Genomic DNA, 22,933 nt, shown 5'->3' on the forward strand with positions numbered 1-22,933 from the left:
ACAGTAGGCAGCTGCACTCAAAAAGTCACACAGAAGATCTTTTAGGTTGAATTATAGCAGAGACTTCCTAAGTATCTTGTACTAGTGATAAAAAACACTAGGAAATAAAGGATGCTACTATACAGCATGGAAAGAATAGAGGAAAAATGTTGTAATAACTCAAGTAATTTTTAAGTAAAATACTGCAAGTATTTTGAGGAAGTACAATATATTGTCAGTTAAATTTTAAACATTTTTAGACATACATATACTTGTAATATATATTATTCATGCAAACATAGTTGAGTTATTATGTAAGTTAAGCAATTCCTACCAAAACTTTGTCACTAAACCTCCATGTAGATTAACAGAGCTTAATAAAGTAAGTATTTTTATTGTTTTCGAAACTATTTTCTGAGAAAAACGAACACAACATCTAAAAACAATATTATATTAGTAGTCCTTGCAGTATTTACTATGTGGTTCCGCTCAAGATCTTTTATTTTCATGCACTTATTACTTTTTAGGCAACTTAAAATAATCTATTGTAGCAAGGAACGCCTTTTGTGTCACACTATAAAAGGTATAATTAAAATTCGTTTCATGTCCTGTCTAAAATTGACTCTTTTGAAATTGGAGAACAAAAATTCTACCTGCTTGACTTTTAACGAGTCACCGAGAAGGCATTAAAGCTTGTAACTGATTTGTCAGACGCTGAGTCAAACTTGAAGCGATCGATTGCAACTGATTCACACGACTCGGAGGAGGAGTAAAATTAAACTGTGGTTGCGTGCTAATAGTTATACGCCTCCGTGGGTTGGTAGCAGTTGGAGGTGTTTCACTTCTGTCTTCTCTTACAACATTGGTAACACTGAACTGCAACTGACAACTAATTCTCCTGAGAGGGCGATGCTGACCACTATCAGTATTAGGAGATGAATTAGAATTGTCTTCGCAATTAGTATTGTCTTCACTATCTTGACTTGAGAAGTGCGGCTGGCAACTGCCTCGTCTCGGAATGCTCACAGTAAACGGGTTTCTCCTCATGTTGGTAGCACTGGAATCACTGGTTGGAAGGTCAGATGTGCGTGACCTCAGCTGACAGCTGCCCCTTCTCAAGTTGCTGACAATTATTGGCCGTCTTCTTAATTTTGTGACAGTGGGTAATGAGTTGTCACTATCTTCTCTTATCAGTTTGGCAACATTTGGATGGGATTGATAACTACCTGTTCTCAGAAAGTCACTGAAACTGTCTTCAAACTGATTGTTAGTGTCCGTTAGTGATCTTAAGTTTATAGCAGGAGGTGAAGTTTCATTATCATCATCATCTGACGACATACTACTCAAATCTGTTAGAGATTCTTCATTTTCTGTTGTCTGAAAATCTGTAAAAATATTCTGAACAAGGTCATTAGTAGTCATTGACTGTCTTCTTAAACTATCAGTAATAGGTAGAGATTCATTGTCCTCCATTAAGTTTGTTGCATTTAATTCATCACAAGTTTTCCCTGTATGAGTTGAAAAATCATCCTCGAAATGACTGACTGGAATTTCTCTCGTGCCGATTCCAGACACTAAAGAATCATTACTGTCTTCTCTCGTTAAACTGACACCATTCAATGTTAGTTGGCAACTGCCTCTTCTTGGAATGTTGGGAAATATGATCCTAGGCTGAGTGAAAACACTCACACGGCGTCTCGGGTTGGTAGCAGTGGGTAATTGTCTATCACCTTGCCTAATCATTTTGGCAACACTGGATATTAAATTGTTTCTTCTCTGGATTGGACAGTGAACCCCAGGAATATGTTGGCGGCTGACTCGCCGTACAAATTTGGTATCACTGGGTTGAGGACTGCATTGTGGTGAAGTTGGTACCCTGACGCCGAACACTATTGGGATTTGTATATCAGGAGGGATAGGAACTCTTTTTAGCCTCGCAGAAACCTGAAACAAATCACTCAATTGTACTGATGATCATAACTTTTTTATGGTTCTACCAATGATTTTTAGTAGTCAAATAGTTTTGCTAACCTGTAAGGAGTAGGTGACAAAGACTATGGTAGATGCTGCTATGGTGGGAGTGAGAAAGGTGGGGGAGGGTAGTTTACAGAGCCACGAGTGGTATCTTCTACCCTTGGTAGTCTTGTGAGCCAAGGTTGTCAGACACTGCTTGGTTACTCGACTCACGGTCTCATCTTGAAGTTGGACTAAAACATGGGTAATCTGGACAAAACCAATATTTATAACTTATTACTTTCACTATGTTTTAAAACAGTGTTCTTTTATTAAATAACAATCTATAGTGAACTGTTCTTTTTATAATAATTTATCTATTTGAAATCATTGTTTCAAATATTTTGTTAATTATATTTATATTCAAAACAGCCTATCATGCCAGAAAAGATCTTTGGTTAAAAATTACTCTTAAAGTACAGTATTGTCTTGGTGCACTATGTCAAGAATTATCTTTTCATTTTTCTTAAGATTTGATCTTAGCAGCTCTAGTAAAATTGATAAGGCCCAATCAGTAATTAAAGAAAAGTACTATTCTTTCAGTTTTTTATTACTATTTTGAGTTTAAAAATAAAATAAAGCTCGTTCTGCTTCTAGATATTAATTTCACCACATGATGTAGTAAGTCAAAACTAAACAATTCAATTAAAATTTAAATTATTTTGATAAATAAATAAGTTTACCATTAATTTGAAAACAATTTAAGCAAACATTTACATGTCTGTTTCATAAATAGGATTTAGTGATATTCTCATATAATTTTAATTAATTTTCATATTATCATTTTTTCAAAGTATCTTTTGCATTAGGGTTCAAAACTGAATGACAGTACAGTTAGTAATTACGTCTCTGTATCAAGATCATAGGAACGAGATGTTTATTTAATAACTGTATATTTAGTACATAACTTAAGATTTATATTGTATGTAGCAAATGTTATATTTTTATTATATCTTAAAACTTTTATAACCTGATTTTAAAAAGTTTACATATATAAAAGTTGAAATATAACATACCTGTTTGAGAGTACAGAATAGGTAGCGAAGATCTCTGTCGGTCTCATTGAGAGCCTCGATGAAGACAGAAATTATGTCTCCCGGAACAAAGCAAGTCTTAGTCACAGAAGCCTTCAGTCGGAGAGACCTGTTCCTGATCAGCCCATACTTCTGAGTAATTTCTGTACATTTGGGGTTCTGGCCAGTTTTCAAGAGAACAAATAATTAATTATAATTAATTAATATTGTATTTTTATAAACTGTTTTAAAGGTGATACTTTGTCAGTAATCAAGTAAACATTGTCTACTTAATTTAGAAGAAGCTAATTATTCTTTATTACAATTGATGTTATGACCCCTTTGGATCTTATAAATTAATTTGAAAAGACTCTTTAGACACTGTTTATAATATCTATTTCTATTCATAAAGTTTTTAAATGGTGACAACATTAGCAGCTGCAGGGTTGGACGTTTTTCACCTATTTTCTTACTCAATGCTGCCTGTACACAACATAACATTCAATTACCATCTTAACTGGTAAGAATAATATGATTTTCAGTTACCTATCAGACCTAGTCTATTGTTCATGTCAGATTTGTGTGAAAGAGGAGATACTGCTGTTGGAAGATCACGGATACAAATTTGGCAAATTGCAGCAGCAAAAGGCACTGGCAAGGAAAGAATGGGCATTATCCTCCATGACCATTAAGAGATGAAAAAGTCTTTGCCCATTCAGTTCTGAAAATGCAAATGCAGAGTTCAGATGTCTCTTTGAAGTTAAAAATAAAAGAAGGTGATTCTATTTGTTATATGATTGTAACAGAGGATTTGGGTTTGCCAGTAAGACGTAGTTTAAGATGAAACTAAAGCAATAGATAGGGAAGTGTGAAAACCCTTCAAGGAAGTTCAAGTCTCAATGATCGAACATGAAGATAATGGGACTCTAAAGGAATAACCCTTATAAATTATCTAAGTAGAAGAAGAACAATATGGATGGGGAATAATACACAAGTAAATATCTTCAAAAAGCTGAAATGAAAAATCCTGGTGAAGAGGCGGGGGATGTTTACCAATGAGGTTCCACTGCTGTATGTCAACACCCCTAGCCACAATTTTTCATGCACTGCAGTTCGTGAAGTGGGATTCAAGAAACTAGATCATCCATCTTACAGTCTGGATCCAGCCCCAAGTAATGTTTTAGTGGAGATGAAGAAAGGTGATTTCCAACAAATAAAACATGAAAGCTGCTGTAAATGCCCATTTTCAGGAAAAAACAATATTATTTGAGTGAATTATTAGAGATAAAGGCAAGGTTCAATAAAAGTTTTGATATAGTAAGAGTTATGTTGAAGAATAAATAAGGTTTAGTTTTTCTACAAGTGTTGTAAATATATAAGGTTAGGAACATTCTAAACTCTACTCATACTTTATAATTAACTAAAGGTTTATGAATATCTTAAAAACATTCTGGTTACCATCATCAGTGGCGTATACAGAAAATTATTTAGGGGGAGGGACTGACACTGGGTGGTATAGGAGGTATAAAATAACCTCCAAAAACAGGGGCTCAGGAATCTTTTCCTGGGAAATTGTTCAGTTTTAAGACCTCATAAATATGTTCTGGCTTAAAACAATGTACTGAGTGCAATTTTAATTTTCGTTGTGCAAAAGTTTCAGAGGGTGCTTTGAGCCTCCTGAACCCTAAATGCCCATGACGGTCATTGAGTTATAGTTCATAACAATATGAACAAAAAAGTGTATAAAAGGCAACTCTGTTGTATACTCCTTACTTGTTTAAACACAAAATTGAATTCAATGTCGATAATACAAGTTCAAAAATTAAAGGATTTTGGTAAAAATTCAGAAATTGTAATAACCAAGTGACATAATAATTATTCACGATTTTCTTCCTGTAACTAAAAACAGTCCTAATTAGTATTATGTAATCTTATCAAATTCCAGGCTGTATTGTGTAGTTTAATGTTAATTGCATACATTCAACACATGCAATCACTACTATAAACCTACTCATCTGCACTGTAATAAAATTCTTAAAACCAACACAATATTTAACACTTTTATTTATACACAAAAAATAAAGAAAATCAACACTCCAATTTTACAGTGATTATTCACACTATGCAAGTTTTAATACACAAACGAAGAAGTAATCTAAAACTGATATTTTATAAACGACAGAAGAGGGATTTAATGGAATGCACATTACGGTTCTCTTATATGATTTACAAGCCTGCTAGGGCAATTGTATATACCATATGTATATTTCTTTTAATTGCCTCAAACAGAAAGAAAGTGGAAAAGGGATATAATCTAATCTGCAAAGAGGCACTCCTACAGATGAGTCAATGACTTTTAAAGTCTTCCTGGAGTTTAAAACCGTTATTCATAGGTTTGCCACTTATTTCATAGACATCTTTAAAATAGCGGTTCCCCATCACACAGTATTCATATTCCAAGCCCAAACTACTTAACCTCAAGTTAAAATCGGAATGGGGCTCAACAACAGCTTTCAGAGTCAAGTAAGTCTCGAAGCTTTAAAGCTTGCTAAGCGTTTATTCCAGGGATGGTGAAAGCCAGAGAATGGATTCAAATCAAATCAAATTATTTATTGCCATTGATCACATTTGCATACATGAAATAGGCATTGTCATAAATTAAAATACTAAAATATAAAAGCACAGTAATAAAATACATTGTCATAATTTAAAATTATAAAATATGAAAAGTACAATTATGCAATAATCATATAAGAGCTCTGCATAAGACAAGTCAGTGTAGAATCAACAGGACATTAAATCTACTTCACAGTTGAGAAATTCAGCTAATGTATAAAATGGATTACTCAACAGCCAATTCATTAGCTTACTTTTAAACACAGTAAGAGATACTGCTTGCGCAGACTCATCTAATTTGTTAAAAAAGTTTACACAATTTATCTTATGAGATGAACCAATTTTAGTTAATCTATGCTGAGGAATATTGAGCTTAAACTTATTTCTTGTATTATGTACATGTATGTCTTGCCTGGTGAGGAATAAGTGTAGGTTAGATTTTGTGTAATACTAATACCTGAAAAATATAAAGATTGATAACGGTTAATATCCCCAAATGAACAAAAAGTGGTCGGCAAATGATCAAAAGGACCTGCTCTACAAATAGTTCTTATAACTCTCTTTTGAATCAACAAAAGATCTCTCACAGATGTTGCATGACCCCCAAAGAATCAGACCATAAGAAATATGGGACTGAAACAAACCAAAATATGCTGTTCTTAAATATTCTATAGTAACAATGTCTCTCAATTTCCAAAATCAGGTAACTAACCCTAGAGATCCTACAGCACAGGTTTTTAATGTGATGAGACCAATTTAATTTTGAATCAATATACATGCCAAGTAACTTTACTGATTGAACCTCCTGAGTTTGAGCTGATAAGCTTAATATAATATTTTGGGTTTTATCTTGATTACAAAGCAATCTATTTGAGGAGAACCAATTCAAGGCTTCATCTTCCCCTGATTTCATGGTCATTTGAAGATTGATGAGATTCTTATTACAGGAGAAGAGAGAAGTGTCATCTGCATAAATAACAGCACCCACAGATACATTTTTTGGCAAATAATTAATCAAAATATTGAAGAAAAATGGGCCAAGTACTGAGCCTTGTGGCACTCCAATAGTAACTGTCTCCACAGGTGAATTTTTACCTTGAATTGAAACATATTGCTTTCTATTAGTCATGTAAGAATTTATAAGCATACATGAATGTTTTTACAACCCATAAAAATGAAGTTTATTCAGAATAATACTAAAAGGGACACAATCAAATGCTTTACTTAAATCCAACAATGAAAGAGCCACAGACTCTTTGTTATCTATTGCATTAAGGGAATAATTTACAATGTTCATAACAGCAGTTGTCGTTGACCTTCCCCTTTCGAAAGCCAAATTGTGATCAGTAAAAAGATTAAATGTTTTGAAATAAAATGAAAGTTGCTTGTGCAATTAAAGACTCCAATATTTTAGAAAATATAGGAACAATAGATACAGGACGATAATTCTGAGGTAATTGTTTGTCACCCTTTTTATAAATGGGGATAACTTTCGATATCTATATATATAAAAAATGAAACTGTTCGTGTGTAACAGCATCACTCACAAACGGCTGGACGGATTCGCCTAATTTTTTTAAAAAATTTGTTCGTCTTGATCTGTAGAAGGTTATAGGATACTTTTTATCCCTTTCCCCGATTCAGGATTCCGCCCCACTGGTTACAGAAATACCCGTAGAAAATGCATTGCAGCAAACATATGTTATTAAGTGAAAGAGTCTTTTCAAAATTTTTAATCAGCTGTTCTTTGTAAACATATATAATGCGACAAAAAATATATTTATATATAATTTAATTACTATACTTATAGTTTTTAAAGCATAGTAATATATATAAATGAATGTTTGTGGGTTTCTCCTTTATAGACTCAGAAAACTATTGGACCGATCACTATTGAAAAAATTTGTATTTATTTGTATTTTTCTATGTAGAAGGTTTATATGCAATGCCCATTGATGTAACTCACCACCAGGCTGTACTGCAAGATATAAAAGTTATCAAAGCGCCTGCACATTATAAACTGCAATTACGACACAGTTACGTATATTAAATAGCCAAACACTATTTGAAGGCAAAGAAATATACGGGCAAAGCTTAAGAGACGCGTGCGAAGCCGCGGGAAACAGCTAGTTTTTAGTAAATCCCGAAAAATATCCAAACTCCAAACACTTATTAAAAACGAATGTTAGTGGTTCTTTAATGAAAGGAATAGTTTTTTTTGACCAAGTAATTTGACATCCAATAAAAAATCCATACTTTTAGAGTTTGAGAGTTTTGCTGTAATCTTTTCTACTTCATTTGGTTCAAAACTGTTTGCCAAAAAAATGTTTCAGAAGGAACTGATCTATCGCCCAACAGATCATAATATGAGGTGTTAGTGGGTGGAATACCATTTGAAAGTTGATGGACTGAATTTAAAAAGAAATCATTGATTCGTTTTGGATCAAGTGTTACTGCTTGAGAGTTGCCACTAGAATTTTCCTGTTTAATGATTTTCCCAGGTGGCCTTAACATTTATTTGGGGCTGCCTCAATGTAACTCTCACAGGCCTGCCTTTTTGCTCTCTTTAAACTCAGACCTATAATTGCGTTTACATCCTAAATAGGTATTATAAGCCAATAGAGCATGTTTCTGACCTACTATCTCTTAAATTCTTATATACATTGTACAAGCTCAACATGTAATTAATTCATCACACACACCACTAGTTTAAGTGCTCCTTTGGGATGAAGTCATTGCCGAACCAAAGCATGCACTAAGTGTATGATCTCAACTATTCAAGGACTACTCTATCGATTTTCAAACAGTGATAAGATGGAGAAGGAAAATATGTGCAAATATTTGAGTGCTAAGAAAGTTTTGTAGAAGCTATTGTTTGTTCAGTACACAAGTGGATGTCTTCATTATCTGTTTTGGTTGCCTCAATATGGTTTATATTTTGGACGAGGCCTTTTGTTACCAAAGGTTTCATCATCAGACGACTCCACAAATAAATATTTACATTATTTTTATTACAATTAATATTAAAATACCACATGGTATAAATATGTAAAATACAAAAATTTTGAAAATATTTCAGCCAGTATGTAAAATTAGATATGACTACAGTATAATTTTTTTAGCAAATTGAGAAGAAAGAAGACTGGAAATTTTAATAGGGCCTTCTTCATTGTTTATGAGTTTGTTTTTATATCTGTTTATTTGTAGTGTTTCCCAAGCATTTAAGTTCATTGGTTTTATTACTTCTTGTATTAATTTTAGGTTTTTAATTTATGTTCTGTGTCCTGATTCAGTGCAGTGCTTGGCTACAGCAGATTTTTCAACTCTCCCATATTTTGTATGTGCTAAATGCTCTTTAAATCGTTATTTTATTGTTCTTTTGGTTTGTCCAATATACATTTTGTCAAAGTCATTGCATCCAATTTCATAAATTCCTGATTATTCCATATTATCATTTGAAATTTTATTTTTAGGGTTTCCTAAAATTTTGGATAGTTTGTTTCTTGTTCTGTGAGTGATTTGTATGTTTTAAAAAAGTTTTGCATATTTGGTTTAAGAAAGTGCTGTTTGTTGTGCAAATAAATTCTTGTTTTGTGTCGAGGTGTTTCATCATCAAGTATTATTTCATTAACATTTAGTACTATTTAAAAAAAATTCCAAATGCTCCAAGAGTCTTCAATAATAGCTTTAATTACCGGAAGAGTATCTTTTACTATTAAAGGTGTCTCCACTATCACTCATGGTCATTACTGGGATAACAAGGGGTTAAAACTTAAATAAAAATTGACTACTGTCTCTTTCTCTTCCATTTTCCAAATGGGAAAATGGGGCGTGAATTATGGGGCCCTGTAATTCTGGTTCCATTAGTTATCCCTAAGCATGATGCTGGTGTTAATTAAAAAAAAATTATAAATGAAGTAAAATTATTTGTTATTTGAGTTGAATCAGTTACCGGTACCATAATATCGATTTACTTACTTGGCCTGAAAGGAACAGGTTGATGTTAACAGGAGCTCGGACAACATAAGGTTTTCGGACATCCGAGGTTCCCTCAGACGTGATGAGATGGACACTGACATAGTAGCTGATATGACCATAAGGGCTCTTGTACGAGGAAGGCAGCAGGTGTGGCAACTGCAGGCTGAAGTCATAAGTGTGCACACCTGGCTCCACTACCACACCTTTGACATGCAACAACACTCAACCGTTAGTAGAGTTTCCCTCTGACGTGATGAGATGGACATTGACATTGTAGATGATCTGGCCATAAGGGCTCTTGTACGATGAAGTCAGCAGGTGTGGCAACTGCAGGCTGAAGTCATAAGTGTGCACACCTGGCTCCACTACCACACCTTTGACATGCAACAACACTCAACCGTTAGTAGAGTTTCCCTCTGACGTGATGAGATGGACATTGACATTGTAGATGATCTGGCCATAAGGGCTCTTGTACGATGAAGTCAGCAGGTGTGGCAACTGCAGGCTGAAGTCGTAAGTGTGCACACCTGGCTCCACTACCACACCTTTGACATGCAACAACACTCAACCGTTAGTAGAGTTTCCCTCTGACGTGATGAGATGGACATTGACATTGTAGATGATCTGGCCATAAGGGCTCTTGTACGATGAAGTCAGCAGGTGTGGCAACTGCAGGCTGAAGTCGTAAGTGAGCACACCTGGCTCCACTACCACTACATCTATGGTACACAACAAGGGTCGACTGCCAGTAGAGGTCACCTCAATTATGACAGCTGGAGAAAATTAGTAGAAGTTGGGAATTCCCTCTAATTTATTTACTATCTTGCTCTGTTCCCAAAATAATGAACTATTTGTATGCAGAGTACAAACGTCACTTTTGAAAGGTTTTGTTGTTAAAAACTGATTATCTGTTGCAATCTCAGTAGGTTTTTTTTTAAGTGAGACTACTTAAACTCTTCAGTCTATTATGCCAGACTAATGCGAGGATATTGATTATCAATATTAACTCTTATAACACCATGTCAGTGGCGTATATAGAAAATTATTTCAGAGGGACTAACACACTGGGTTGGTTTAGGAAGTATAAAATACCCTCCAACAACAGGAGGCAAATTGTTGAGCTTTAAGACCTCATAAATGCGCTGTAGCTTAAAACAACTACTATGTGCAATGTAATGTTTGTTTTTAAAAATTTGGGGAGGGGAAGGGAAGGGCTTAAGCCACTTTATCTCTATTTCACCTTCCACTTAGTACAGCATCTGAAATCTGATTCTCATGTACTTGACTCCTGGAATCTGGAGAGTCAAAATCCATCTGAAGTTATCCAGCAAGACTGAAACTAAGTACCTTAGCAGTGCCATGATTTCAACATTGATTTCACATTGAATCAAACGTTTCCACCATAGCTGTGTTATAGGAACTCTGCTCTGCTGTGCTTTGGGATCATGTCTAAAAACATCGTACAGTAGTGCACTTAATTTTGCACCTCATTAGGCAATGAGAAGACTTCTTTCAGAATACACTGAATTTCTGTTGGATAAACCTGATGGAGCTATTTTGTAACCTAAGTAACTGTGATAAAAATGATGCAACAGGAAAACAACCAAGAAGTCATTTTTAGATGTGAGATGCTGAGAGTACGATTTGTATACTGAAATCTCACAAACTAACACTGAAACAAATAGTATTGCTAAGTTACTCTACTGTTTTGGTCTGGCTGAATGCCTTCAGATGGACGTAGAGTCCAGATTCCAAGAGTCAAGTCTGTGACAGTGTAGGAACTCAGATGCTGCATTAAATGGAAGGTGAAATGGAGCTAAACTTAGTGGTCAAGACCACCTCAGAGATTTTGAAATAAGACGTTTTTGTGAAAAAAAATCACTCTCATACCGTAACTGTCAGAAATAAAATTAACCCAACTTAATGAACTATTTTAAGTTTACTACTACTAAACTTTGAGTAGCAGTAAACTTAACATTTTTATTTTTTTGTGGTATTGAAATGAAAAATCTCATGTTACAGAAAAGATAATGGTAAACTAAAACTAAGTTGGCCCCTCCCGAAAGTCAGTGCTGGATCTGCCCTTCGCTAAACTCAACCTTCGCGTTCACATAATACTCATAATTAAATGTGGCACAAGAACCAGTTACTTGTCAATAACCGGTTAGACCCAGGTAACCTATTTAGGAACAATTGTGGATTAAACCGTTATCACATCCAAACTTAATTTGTATTATTATAGTCAAAGTCAAAATCTCTTTATTTACATAGTCTTCAAGACCATAGTGGTGTCAACATAATATAATACATAGTAATACAATGAAACAATGTAATAGAGCTAAAGTAGAAAAAATACAGTTAATTTTTTGTCTTTATAAACATGGTTGTCTCCAATTGTAAAATTCGTTCAAGGAATAAAATGATTGTTCTTGCAGCCAGGTTTTTAGATGTCTTCTAAAATGAACTTGGCTGGTTATCTTTATTTCCTCTGGTAATATGTTCCATATTTTTGCTCCAGTGTAACTCGGTTTCTTCTCAGTGGATGTTAGTCTGTGTACTGGAAGGCAGAAGTTTCTTGCATTTTTGGTGTTGTACTGATGGTATTGTACTCCGCTCCATGCAGTTTCAGGTGCATTGATGTAGACATAGGTAGCAGTTTCCAGAATATAAAGGTTGATGACTGTAAGAATCTTCAGTTCACGGAAAGCTCCTCTACAGGTTTGTCAAGGTGGTAATGTCCCCTAGACAAACCTGTGCAGTAACAAGGTTATGAACACACATAGAACTTCCCGAACTTAGTTAATAAGAAATTCTAAGGCATTGTTCCAGCCATTTTTGACAAATAATAGGAAATGTTACTTTGACTGTGACTTTACTTGCCTTTACATAACTTGAAAGGATAAAACATAATTTACCTCTGTAACTTCTGACAAGTGGGTGCAAAACATCAAGATGAGTGTCAGTTTCTTCAACTTTCTCACATGTCCGAGCATTGCCTTCACCCTTAGCCACCACAAAACTGACTGATGAGACGCCACAGTAGTTTACTGTAAGGTCTGGAACAGAGGCGTTGTTTATTTTCCTTAAGTGGAATAATCTACAAAAACAAAAGAAAAGGTTTTGATAGCCTTATACAAAATTTGGAAGACGACCTTAAAAAAATAACAATTCAGAACAGCAAATATCTGGTCTAGGTAATAATGAAATGATAACAGGAACATAGAATTCTCGTCAGGCTGGCGGAAGTAGATAGTAATGAAAAGATAACAGGAACATAGAATTCTCGTCAGGCTGGCGGAAGTAGATAGTAATGAAAAGATAACAGGAACACATAATTCTCATTAGGCTGGCAAAAGTTCTCTACTGCATGTTTGCCCATAGGATATCTCAAGGACAAGTTGAACTATAGATTTAAAATTTTACACGAAGCTTCATTTCTACCTACGCAAGAATAAGTTTGATAGTGATGCATATCTCTCTCCTTTGAATTTGTCTGAGAATCAGCAAAGCCTATCATTCAAGAGGCTGGCAAAAGTTCTCTACTGCATGTTTGCCCATAGGATATCTCAAGGACAAGTTGAACTATAGATTTAAAATTTGTTTTTTACACGAAGCTTCATTTCTACCTACACAAGAATGAGTTTGATAGTGATGAATATCTCTCTCCTTTGAATTTGTCTGAGTATCAGCAAAGCCTATCATTCAAGAGGCTGGCAAAATCTCTATTCTGTCTGTTTGCCTCTCTGTCTGCAGGATATCTTAAGAACGAATTGATCTACAGACTTGAAATTTGTTTTATATTAGTGGTCTTTCAAAAGAACCTTGATGTAAAATTTTTTAATGAACGTGTCATATGTTGATTCTACACTAGCTATAGTAAATTGAAAGTTATTATCATTCATTATTAGACGAAAGCACAGTATTTAAAGAAATAAGAATTCAGGTTTACACTATAAAAGATATCAAAGACAGTCAGTAGTCAATTCTCTCTTCACAATTGACCTGGCAACTACATAAGGATATGTTTAATTATTTATTGAAATATTGTGAATGAGATCGTTACCAGAGATTACATCAACAGTTTTTTGAGAAGCGCATGGTATAATACACTACCTGCTTAGTTGTCAGTGTTAAAATTTGTTTGAATGATCACCTTAAAATTTCAATTTAAAAAACATATTTTTCTTGTATAAAGAAAGGAGTATGCCAAACCATGTTTCGCAAAACAGACTTCACTATGTTCACTATGGATAGAACCAGTGACATTCCATTGAGGGAAATTCACCAACATTCAACTTGATCTTGACTGTGTACAAGTAAAGTTTTATTTAAAACTAGTAATTAACCTCTGCTTTGAACGCAATTGCCTATTGAATAAAATGTACGTAATAGGCATGTCCTTTTAATTACAATGGCATTATAAACACTACTGAAAATACGTGATGATCACTGGAAGACATTCTGATCTGATCCATTTCAGAATTTTAAGTTTGAAGAGTTAGGTTTAAAGACCCTGAAATCAGGAAGTGAAATAGTTTTTGTGAGTATCAATTAAATAAATAAATTTTTCTCAAACAATCCATAATATTTGAGTAATTAGCCCAAACGATTTCAGAAACAACTGAATTATTTTAAGCCAGTGTAATGGTGTAGTATGATATGATGTAAGATCTATATAAGGTCTATAGTAGTTTTGTATCAGAAGTAGATATATTTATGGCCAAGAGGTTCAAAAGTTAAACAAAATTGTGACTGGCTATTGTTTTAGGTTGTGCACATGGTTTGGAATAATACTTCTGGATTGAATTAATTATATTTCAGACCTCACAGTAGACTTTAAAACTCTTGCCACGATACATATATTACAGTAATGACGTCTTCACCTTCACATGGCACAGCACAGCACTGGTTTGGTCCATGAGACTGCTTCGGGCTGGTCTTGTACATGAGTCTATCAATTACAGTAATTGTCACCACACAAGTGCAACAGGGTAAACGGCACACAGTATAAGAGGGGGAGGGGGGGTTTGAACAAGGATGCCCTCATGACAAGTCCTCCACCAAAAGAGTAAACACAATAAAAAAAGGATTTTGCAGTACAATAAGTTGTAAAACGTAAACTGCGGTAGGAGTGAGAGAGAGAAAAAAAATCATATACCTCTATAAATAAATTGGATTTATGTCCATTGCAAAAATCTGCACAAGACCATGTGACAATGTGGTCAACACCGACAATACAACTAAGAGGGATCCGGACTACTATTGCCATCCCGAAATAGTGTGATCTTCGATCAATCTGACAAGAGAAGAGATCAGCTAAACTTTGCAATCAGCTGATGTGCTTACCCAGCTAGTGTTGCTAATTGGAGTTACATAAAAATACATATTAAACAAATATTGCATAAAATATAATATACAAATGGAAAGACATGCATCACCATCGTACTCGATCTTGTCTATTTATTAGATATTACGCAATTAAGTCTATAGTTCAATTTATCCGAGATAATCTGTGGACAGACAGATGGTTGAAAACTTTTGCCAGCCTGATGAGAATTTTGTGTTCTTGTTATCTTTTCAATATTGCCTAGACAAGATATCTGCTGTTCTGCATTGTAATAACACATAATTGTTGAGTAGTATTGATTTTTACACAACTATAATAACAAAATTCAATCCGTAACATACACATGTATATCAGCCTATATATCATTAGCCAGTTAAAACATATGTGTGTGTGTGTGTGTGTGTGTGTAAGCCTTTCTCAGGCTCTTTTAAATATCTCATAAGAATTTTAAGTAGGGAAAAATTGTCACAAAACTGAAATTGCTTACATTTTTTTGCAAAATGCACTTAACTTAATTTTTCTATACAGTTGTAACTTACATGTTCTCTCTCTATTTTCGAACTACAAAATTCTAAACTTAAGCTTTGTATTTTTTAATCCCTATATTTTTACAATAATGAACCTTTACTCTTATTTTTTTGTGTATGTGTATTTGATTATATAAAAGACATATACACATGTAAAGTTTTGTGTGAGGAAGATGCTAAATAAAAACATAAATGAATAATAGAAAGTTATAGCTTTGTGATTTAATTGTTTTATACCATGTTTGCTCGGCACTCGGCAAGTGGGGATATTCAGATTCATGTTCTAGTGGAGAAACCCGACGCACACAACAGATATTCTGGAAGGATAACAGAATTATGAAAATTTGTCACTTTATGTTACAAAAATAGGATATTGCATTTCGAGAATTGAAATCTGTCCCCTTCTTCAAGTATCAAAAAATCTAATACATAATATTAATAAGCTAAATTAAGCAGAAGGTGTCTGCCCCTATCCCTTACCTATCGCTATCGGTTTATTGTTTTCTGATGTACCACAGCTACGGAATGTGCCGATACTTATTTTGCCTCAGCCTCTCAAATTTTCTGTAGTGAAAAGCATGTTTTAATTAGTCTAATAGTTTGCTATTTTCCTCACATCTGTGAACCTAAGATCTTACATTTTTTTTGACGTACAACTTGTTCTGTTTCCATTTGTTTTAGACTTGGTGCGTTCACTGCCATATTATTGATTTGTGCTTGCTTAAAGTTATGTATTATATTTTTTGACATCTGAGCAAGGGAATGGATGTCTATCCTTAAAACATAGTGTTCTATTCTAGTAACATATAACAATGGCAAATGTCTCAAATCCTGTTAACAAAATGCTGATGGATTTTTTTCTCTTAGGACAAGAAGCTGGATTACATTTATCCTAAAAGAACTTTTGCGTTGCTTCCAGAGTAACAGGAAATTCTGGATGAGTAAGGTTGGGGGTAGGTGTCACCTCCAGTCGAGGGAATGTGAGGACGAATTTTGGACATTAATCTCATTTATGTCTCCTTGGAAGGGGAGGCCAGCTCTATACCAGCCTCTCCAGTCAAAGCAGGCTGGAGTGGGACGCCCTTATGTGTATGCCAGCAACTGCCTTTAACACTCAAGGAGTCCCACCAACTCCAACAGTCATCTCCCACAGTAGACTAGACCTATCGATCTATACCCTAATCTCTTGACATTGTAAATGTGAATAGAGATTTATCAATCACTGATGGAGTTCTAGGTGTTTTTATAGATCTTAAATTAAGCTTTACTTACCATAAAGATTTTATTTGCACTAAAAGCATTGTCAGATTGCAAAGGTTTTAGCAGATTAAAAACTGATTGCTTTACTAATTTCCGTGGGCTGGCAGTCTAGGATAGTACAATTTCAGAACATTTTGACAGAATATTTAAAATTAAAAAAATTAGAATTATCCATAAAAATATTTATTTTAAAACTGCAAACCTTCATTACTGCCAGTTAAAGTTTTATTAATTACCTCCATCATGCTTTCCAAATTGTTTTATCATAGCCGATCGGCAGAAATGGCTGACGGCAATAATAAATTATCGATCCTTTATCGGCCCAATACACTGAACGGCTAACTCAGCAGAAAAAATGTATTATTGTAGTAGTTTGAAGTTTATGGATTTAATAGTCTAAAAGTAATTACACCAAAAAGGGTTTCTAGAATCCACATTAGTTTAATTTTAAATTGTTACTTTTTAAGGCAATGATAAAAACAAATAAAATTTATGTTTGTAAGGTTTAATACACCACGCAAAATGTCTATTAAAAAATCTCAAAAGAAAAATGCAATATCATTAATTTGGAAACTAAAATGAGAAGTCAACAAAAATGTTTGATGCTGATATTTAGCTGGTTTAGTTTGGGAAAAGAAATGTAAAAGTTCTTATACGTTTGATGATTGATTAGTTGATTATGCAAAAATTGGTTTCTATGTAGAATATATACTACTTTAGTTTTTAGTTGTTACATTTTAAGGCAGTGGTAAATTCAAACAAAAGTTCACTGAATTACTTAATCCACCATGTAAATTTAAATTTAAAATCTCAAAAGAAAAATTACACTTTATTGATTTGGATTAAATGAACAGCTGATTAAAATGTTAGAAAACAATGCTGATCAGCTGGTTCAATTTAGGAAAAAATGTAAACTACAAAGGTTAAAATAAGTACTAAACACATAACGGTTATCATCACTGTAAAACTCTTGAAAAAGGCGTAGTTACCGAGAATCTTGCACTGCGTAGTTGTGGTAATGACGACATCGCCCAGGAGTAATTCCCCTGGCCTGTAGACCGGAGACGTGCGGCTAAACACTACCGCTAACATGTCCTCACACTAACTGGCTATACACTGAGTGAGCTCATCATACACTGATCACTAGGTATTATCTCTGGATCACTGTTGACAGTACTCATGCTATAATCCAGGATAACCACACACTAAACAGACAGAGACAGCCAACCCAGAGGTTAGGTACTTTGCTTGTACCATGGTAGGTTATCTTTATCAATTATTGATAGCGTATAATCTGAGTACAGATGCTCATGACATCGTCAAATCTTGTTATCTCAACAGATTATTACATCAATAAATCTTTTTATCTAAAAATTTTGAATTGCTTTATTGTTTTGATGATAACAAACATTTTTATAACTTGTTGAGCAACTGCTGCTTGGAAAGAAGGTAGAACATTGCAAAATTGTGTAAAGGAACACTGTCAAAGAATATAAGTTGATGCAATTAGTATTTTTGAATGTTAAAAATGTTTAGATCACAACCCCAAAGACAGGAGAAATAGAAAGAAAATTTTTGATAGTTACACAAGCAATTGTAGGTATTTAAAACAGTAAATGCAGGAATCTTGAAATTAGACATACAGAAAAACGTTTAAAGATAAGAATATTAACTTTTAAAGTATGTATAAAAGATGACTGAAGGAAATGACGTGTGTGTCTGTGTGTATATATAAACAGATTTAATTCCCTAAATATAATTTTATTAAAAGTGTCCATAAGTCATAATTTATTGACACACACACTTCATTTCTTTAGTCACAACTTATATACATACAGTAATAAATTTCACATCCTTATCTTTAACCTTTTTCCTTGGGCTTGGTACCCAACTTGTCTAAGTCTAACACTTTACATGCTTGTAATTGTTCGTGAAATGACAAAATACTTGTTTTTATTTTTCCTGCTGTCAGGAAAACTGTCTTTAAAATATACAGTACAACAATATTGTTTACAATGTGGTAGTTAACGATCTTCACAAATCTTTTCATCAACGACATTTAACAAATTTCCTTGATCAATGATAGCTGGCCAGATTGCAGTTCATCATGGACATTTTCCCGGTCACCTTTGAAAGGTCTCACCCACTTCCACACTTTGCTGTCACTCATCGCATTATGGCCTCACACTTCACTTTTCTATTTATGAATCTACGCTGCTGGAACATTCCTTGCTGTCAAAAATTGGATAACTGATCTATTTCGCAGTCTGCGGGTTGATTAATTGTTTTGAACACCTTAAATCCACACAGTAAACAGCACTCTACAATGTTCTATGCATTTAAGAAGAGATGATTGCTCAAGTGATCATTCCATCTAGACTAAAATAAAAACAATTTGTATTTATAATAAACTATAATATTTATAGTTATATAATTGTGAATTTTATGTTATAATAGTCTTGATTCTTGACCATTACTTTGGTATGTTTTTATTCACTTGGTCAGTCCAGATGAGTTAATTGTCCAGTATATGGATAAAACTAGGCTTAACTTTGAACATAATTGGTCACATTGCCTCCAATTATCAACTTAAAAATCTTATCACCAGATTTAATGTTGTTATCTTTCCCACTAACTTAAAGATGCAGATTGATGGTTCAATCAAGACTGTCCTAAGATGACTGCCAACTGTCACACTCGTGATGTATCAATAAACCAACCCCATGTTCAGCTTCACAGAAACTTTGCTAAATGTTAACTCTTCCATTTCTTACAACATTACTTGTTAACTACATAACATACCTATGCTGGGAAAGGTTGATTCAATGTGAATATTGAGTATAAGCTCTACTTAACCTTACTCTAGTGAAGGATCAGACTCTTAGTGCACTGTCACAGACTTGTTTCCTGAAATTTGTGGAGTCATGATCATCTGAAGAGATAAAAATAACTGGTGACAAAGAAGCTCAAAATGAACTCTTTATTCAGTTATGCACTTGATGAGACAATACAATACCTCTTCACATTACATTATCTTTTGTAGTCTAGGGGTCTGATGTCAAAACTATTTAGAGTTCATTTTGAGCTTTTTCGTCTCCAATTCTTTTTGGATCTCTTCAGATGACCATGACTCCAGATTCCAGAGTAAAGTCTGTGACATCAGATCCCAGATGCTACACTAAGAGGTGAAATGGAGCTATACTTAACATGTACATTCATTGCTAATTTCTTGCCCATGCTCTTTCTTTACCTGGGTCATAAGCATGGGATGTATGACATCTCAACAATAATTCAAATATAAAAACTGAATTTTGTATAATTAAATTTCCATAGTTCTCTTGGACCTCTTATTTATTTTTTATGCTCAGGATATTCCAAACCTAAGACTTTTGGTTAGTAAGTATTTGAAATCACATAATATGCCTCTCTAATATTGCTTCTGGCTACACCACATTTTCTAAGGTCACATCAGAAAATGTTATAAAATTATATTATTAGAAAGTCAGTGAAATCTTGATTGTCATATTACATAATCTTTGATTTAGATGCACCACCTGTACATGCATGCACCAGTGGCATAACTATGAAGGGAATGAGGGGATAAAAACCTCCCCCAAGAATCCTAAGAACTAAAAATATTCGTATAACAGCAATCCAAGAAGTTTCAAATACAGCAGTTAATTTTTTTTTAATTAGGCCTATCTAATTAATTCAAATTCAGATTTATTTAATACTCTATATGCAGTATGGTTTGCTCTTCAATCAGATTCATTCCCCTCCCCCCAAAACCAAGTCCTAGTTACAACACTGACATGCACATTATGGATTAAAACAGTGATATTCTTGCCATATCACTACACTATGGATTGTATCTGGTGATTTTCATTTGATGCCAAAACTAATATGATTTTCACATATGTGTCTACCTATTTGTACTTTTTTATAACAATACTAATTTTACAATCTCTAAGTATTTTTCTTAAATTACATGTCGGGAGTATGAAACCGTGACTTATGTCATTTTAATTTACAATGAAAACTTTAATGGAAAAAAATAACGTAAACAATAAAATGTTTTTGGAATTATTACTTTTTTGTGCCTTAAAACAAAAATCCCTTTTTTATGCCTTAAAACAAAAATCTCCTTTTTTACATTCTTGTAATAAATGTTTAGTCTTTATTACCTTATTGAAAAATTTTCCTCCAATTTATTGTTTCTACTATTCTTAAATATTGCTATTTTCTTTTCTTTCAAAAGACAATAATTTCTAGAAATACGTATTGAACTTAAATGGTATGGATTTTTCTGGAAATAATCAGTGATCTATACCGTTTGAGATGGTACTGAAGATGAGAAATCTGCGTCATATCATCTTGTGAAAGATAATGTAATTTGGAGTGTTTCAATATTGCTCTATCAGTGTCATCAAGGCAATATGTCTGCATCAAAATACAATAGCCCTACCCCACATTCAAACTCAGTTTATCGTGAATTCCAAAATAAAAAAAATTCCACAAACAATTCTTAAAGTTCACACACAATTAGAGTTTTACTTTTATTACAAAATGATGGGGAAAATAAAGAATGTCTGGCCAGTCTTATTAGAGCATGAAAAAAGCTTATTTTGAGTTTGCCCTTGTAGTACTTGTATATTAGCATGCGTTATATCATCCTCTCAAAATGTTGGAATTACGTTTTTCTGAAGGCATTCCTGAATTATATCTTTAAACAAGATATCATAATACTCTTGATAACTTTTATATTGGCTCTTCTGTCAAGTCTACTAAATCTTAACATGATCTTTCGTACTCCGATGGACGAACTGATTGGTTGTCTTCTATGGTAAAATTATTAGCACTAGAGCAAGACAATAATTTACTTTATCAAAAAGCTTAGGATACTAAGCTGTTTTGATAAGCAAAGTGCATAAACACAATTGGGAGATAAGATAAAAGGTAGTGGCCAGCCTCTAGTACATTCTTCATTGAGTAAACAAAAGTTGATAATGTATTTACACAGTATATCAAGAATAAAAAAAGACAAAAGTATTAATTAATAAATCAAGTCAACAACTTGTCAATGAACCCTTTCGGGAGTATCGGTTTTCTAGAAGTATTCGTATGACTCAGAATATATGAAATAAATATAACAAAACTTTTGTTTTATTTTTAGATGAAAATTATATAAAGAAACTATTCTGAACGAGGAAATAACACATGAGTGACTGTTACCAGTGTTAGTAATTGAATGTAACTTTTGAATGTGGACATTTCAGGCACTAGTTCTATCAGTGTCATTGATTACAAGGAAAAGAAGCTCCTTGGTTTTTAAACATTATACAAAGTAATAAAAATTAGCCCAGAGTAGTTTGAAGGGTCCTCTGAGTCAAAGGGCCACAAACAGAACCACTCTTCGCATGAACTTAAAAAAAGATTTGCATGGGCATTTTTATATTTTCAAAAAAGTCAAATTTACAGTGGTAGAGAATTTTCAAAAAATACGGCAATGCATGTTATCATTTAAAAGATCGAAGTATCGAAAACATTTTTAATTTGATGTGGAATCATATCACAGGAGTTTCATAAAACAAAAAAGCACTGCTTTTTAAAATGTTTTCACCAAAATGTTTAGGATGCATAGATTTTTAAAATGATGTACAACATCACATGTGTTTGCATTTCAAAGTTTTGAAATTAGACCACGGGATCCTCCGTTTTAGGAACACCCTGTTTTTTATAGAGTTTAAACCAGTTGTTTAGGGTCAATTTAGTGAGGAATTCATTTAAAGCAAACCTCTGCAGTTGGCCATTTGACCACTAGGCATTTGAGACGGGTGGCCTGTCATGCCCTGTACATTACTTTTAAAAGTTTTAGATATTACCTACAATAAAAACTCTACATTCTTGTGAAAAATACAAAGTTGGAATCTTATGATCTAATAATTAATTACTCTCTAGACTCAGCAAAAATAGACATCAAATCTATACATACATAGCTTACATGGGATAAAGTTTGTTATTTCAAAAGCTGCTTTATTCAAATGATTACAAATAGACGTTGAGTTATTTTTTTGTTAAACTCAACTTCAAATTTAGCCACAAATTCTAAATCATAAAAACTATTTTATCATTACTATTATGAAAGTTGTTAGTACATATTAAAATTTCAAAGGAATAGGTCAAAATGTATTAAAATAGAG

At 33.6% G+C, this 22,933-nt stretch overlaps 1 protein-coding gene across 1 annotated transcript; it reads right to left on the reverse strand.

Moving 5' to 3' along the window:
• Nucleotides 1–213: 213 nt before the first annotated feature.
• On the reverse strand, nt 214–17,974 carry LOC124366002. The gene is made up of 6 exons (XM_046822184.1): nt 17,723–17,974; nt 12,515–12,655; nt 9,600–9,802; nt 3,009–3,185; nt 2,011–2,202; nt 214–1,923 (listed from the first exon to the last, which is right to left on the reverse strand). The coding sequence occupies exons 1-6, from the start codon at nt 17,823–17,825 to the stop codon at nt 652–654; spliced, it is 2,088 nt and encodes a 695-aa protein (XP_046678140.1). The 5' UTR covers nt 17,826–17,974; the 3' UTR covers nt 214–651.
• Nucleotides 17,975–22,933: the final 4,959 nt, after the last annotated feature.

The sequence above is a fragment of the Homalodisca vitripennis genome, chromosome 7, assembly GCF_021130785.1.
Source record: "Homalodisca vitripennis isolate AUS2020 chromosome 7, UT_GWSS_2.1, whole genome shotgun sequence".
NCBI classification, from domain to species: domain Eukaryota; kingdom Metazoa; phylum Arthropoda; class Insecta; order Hemiptera; family Cicadellidae; genus Homalodisca; species Homalodisca vitripennis.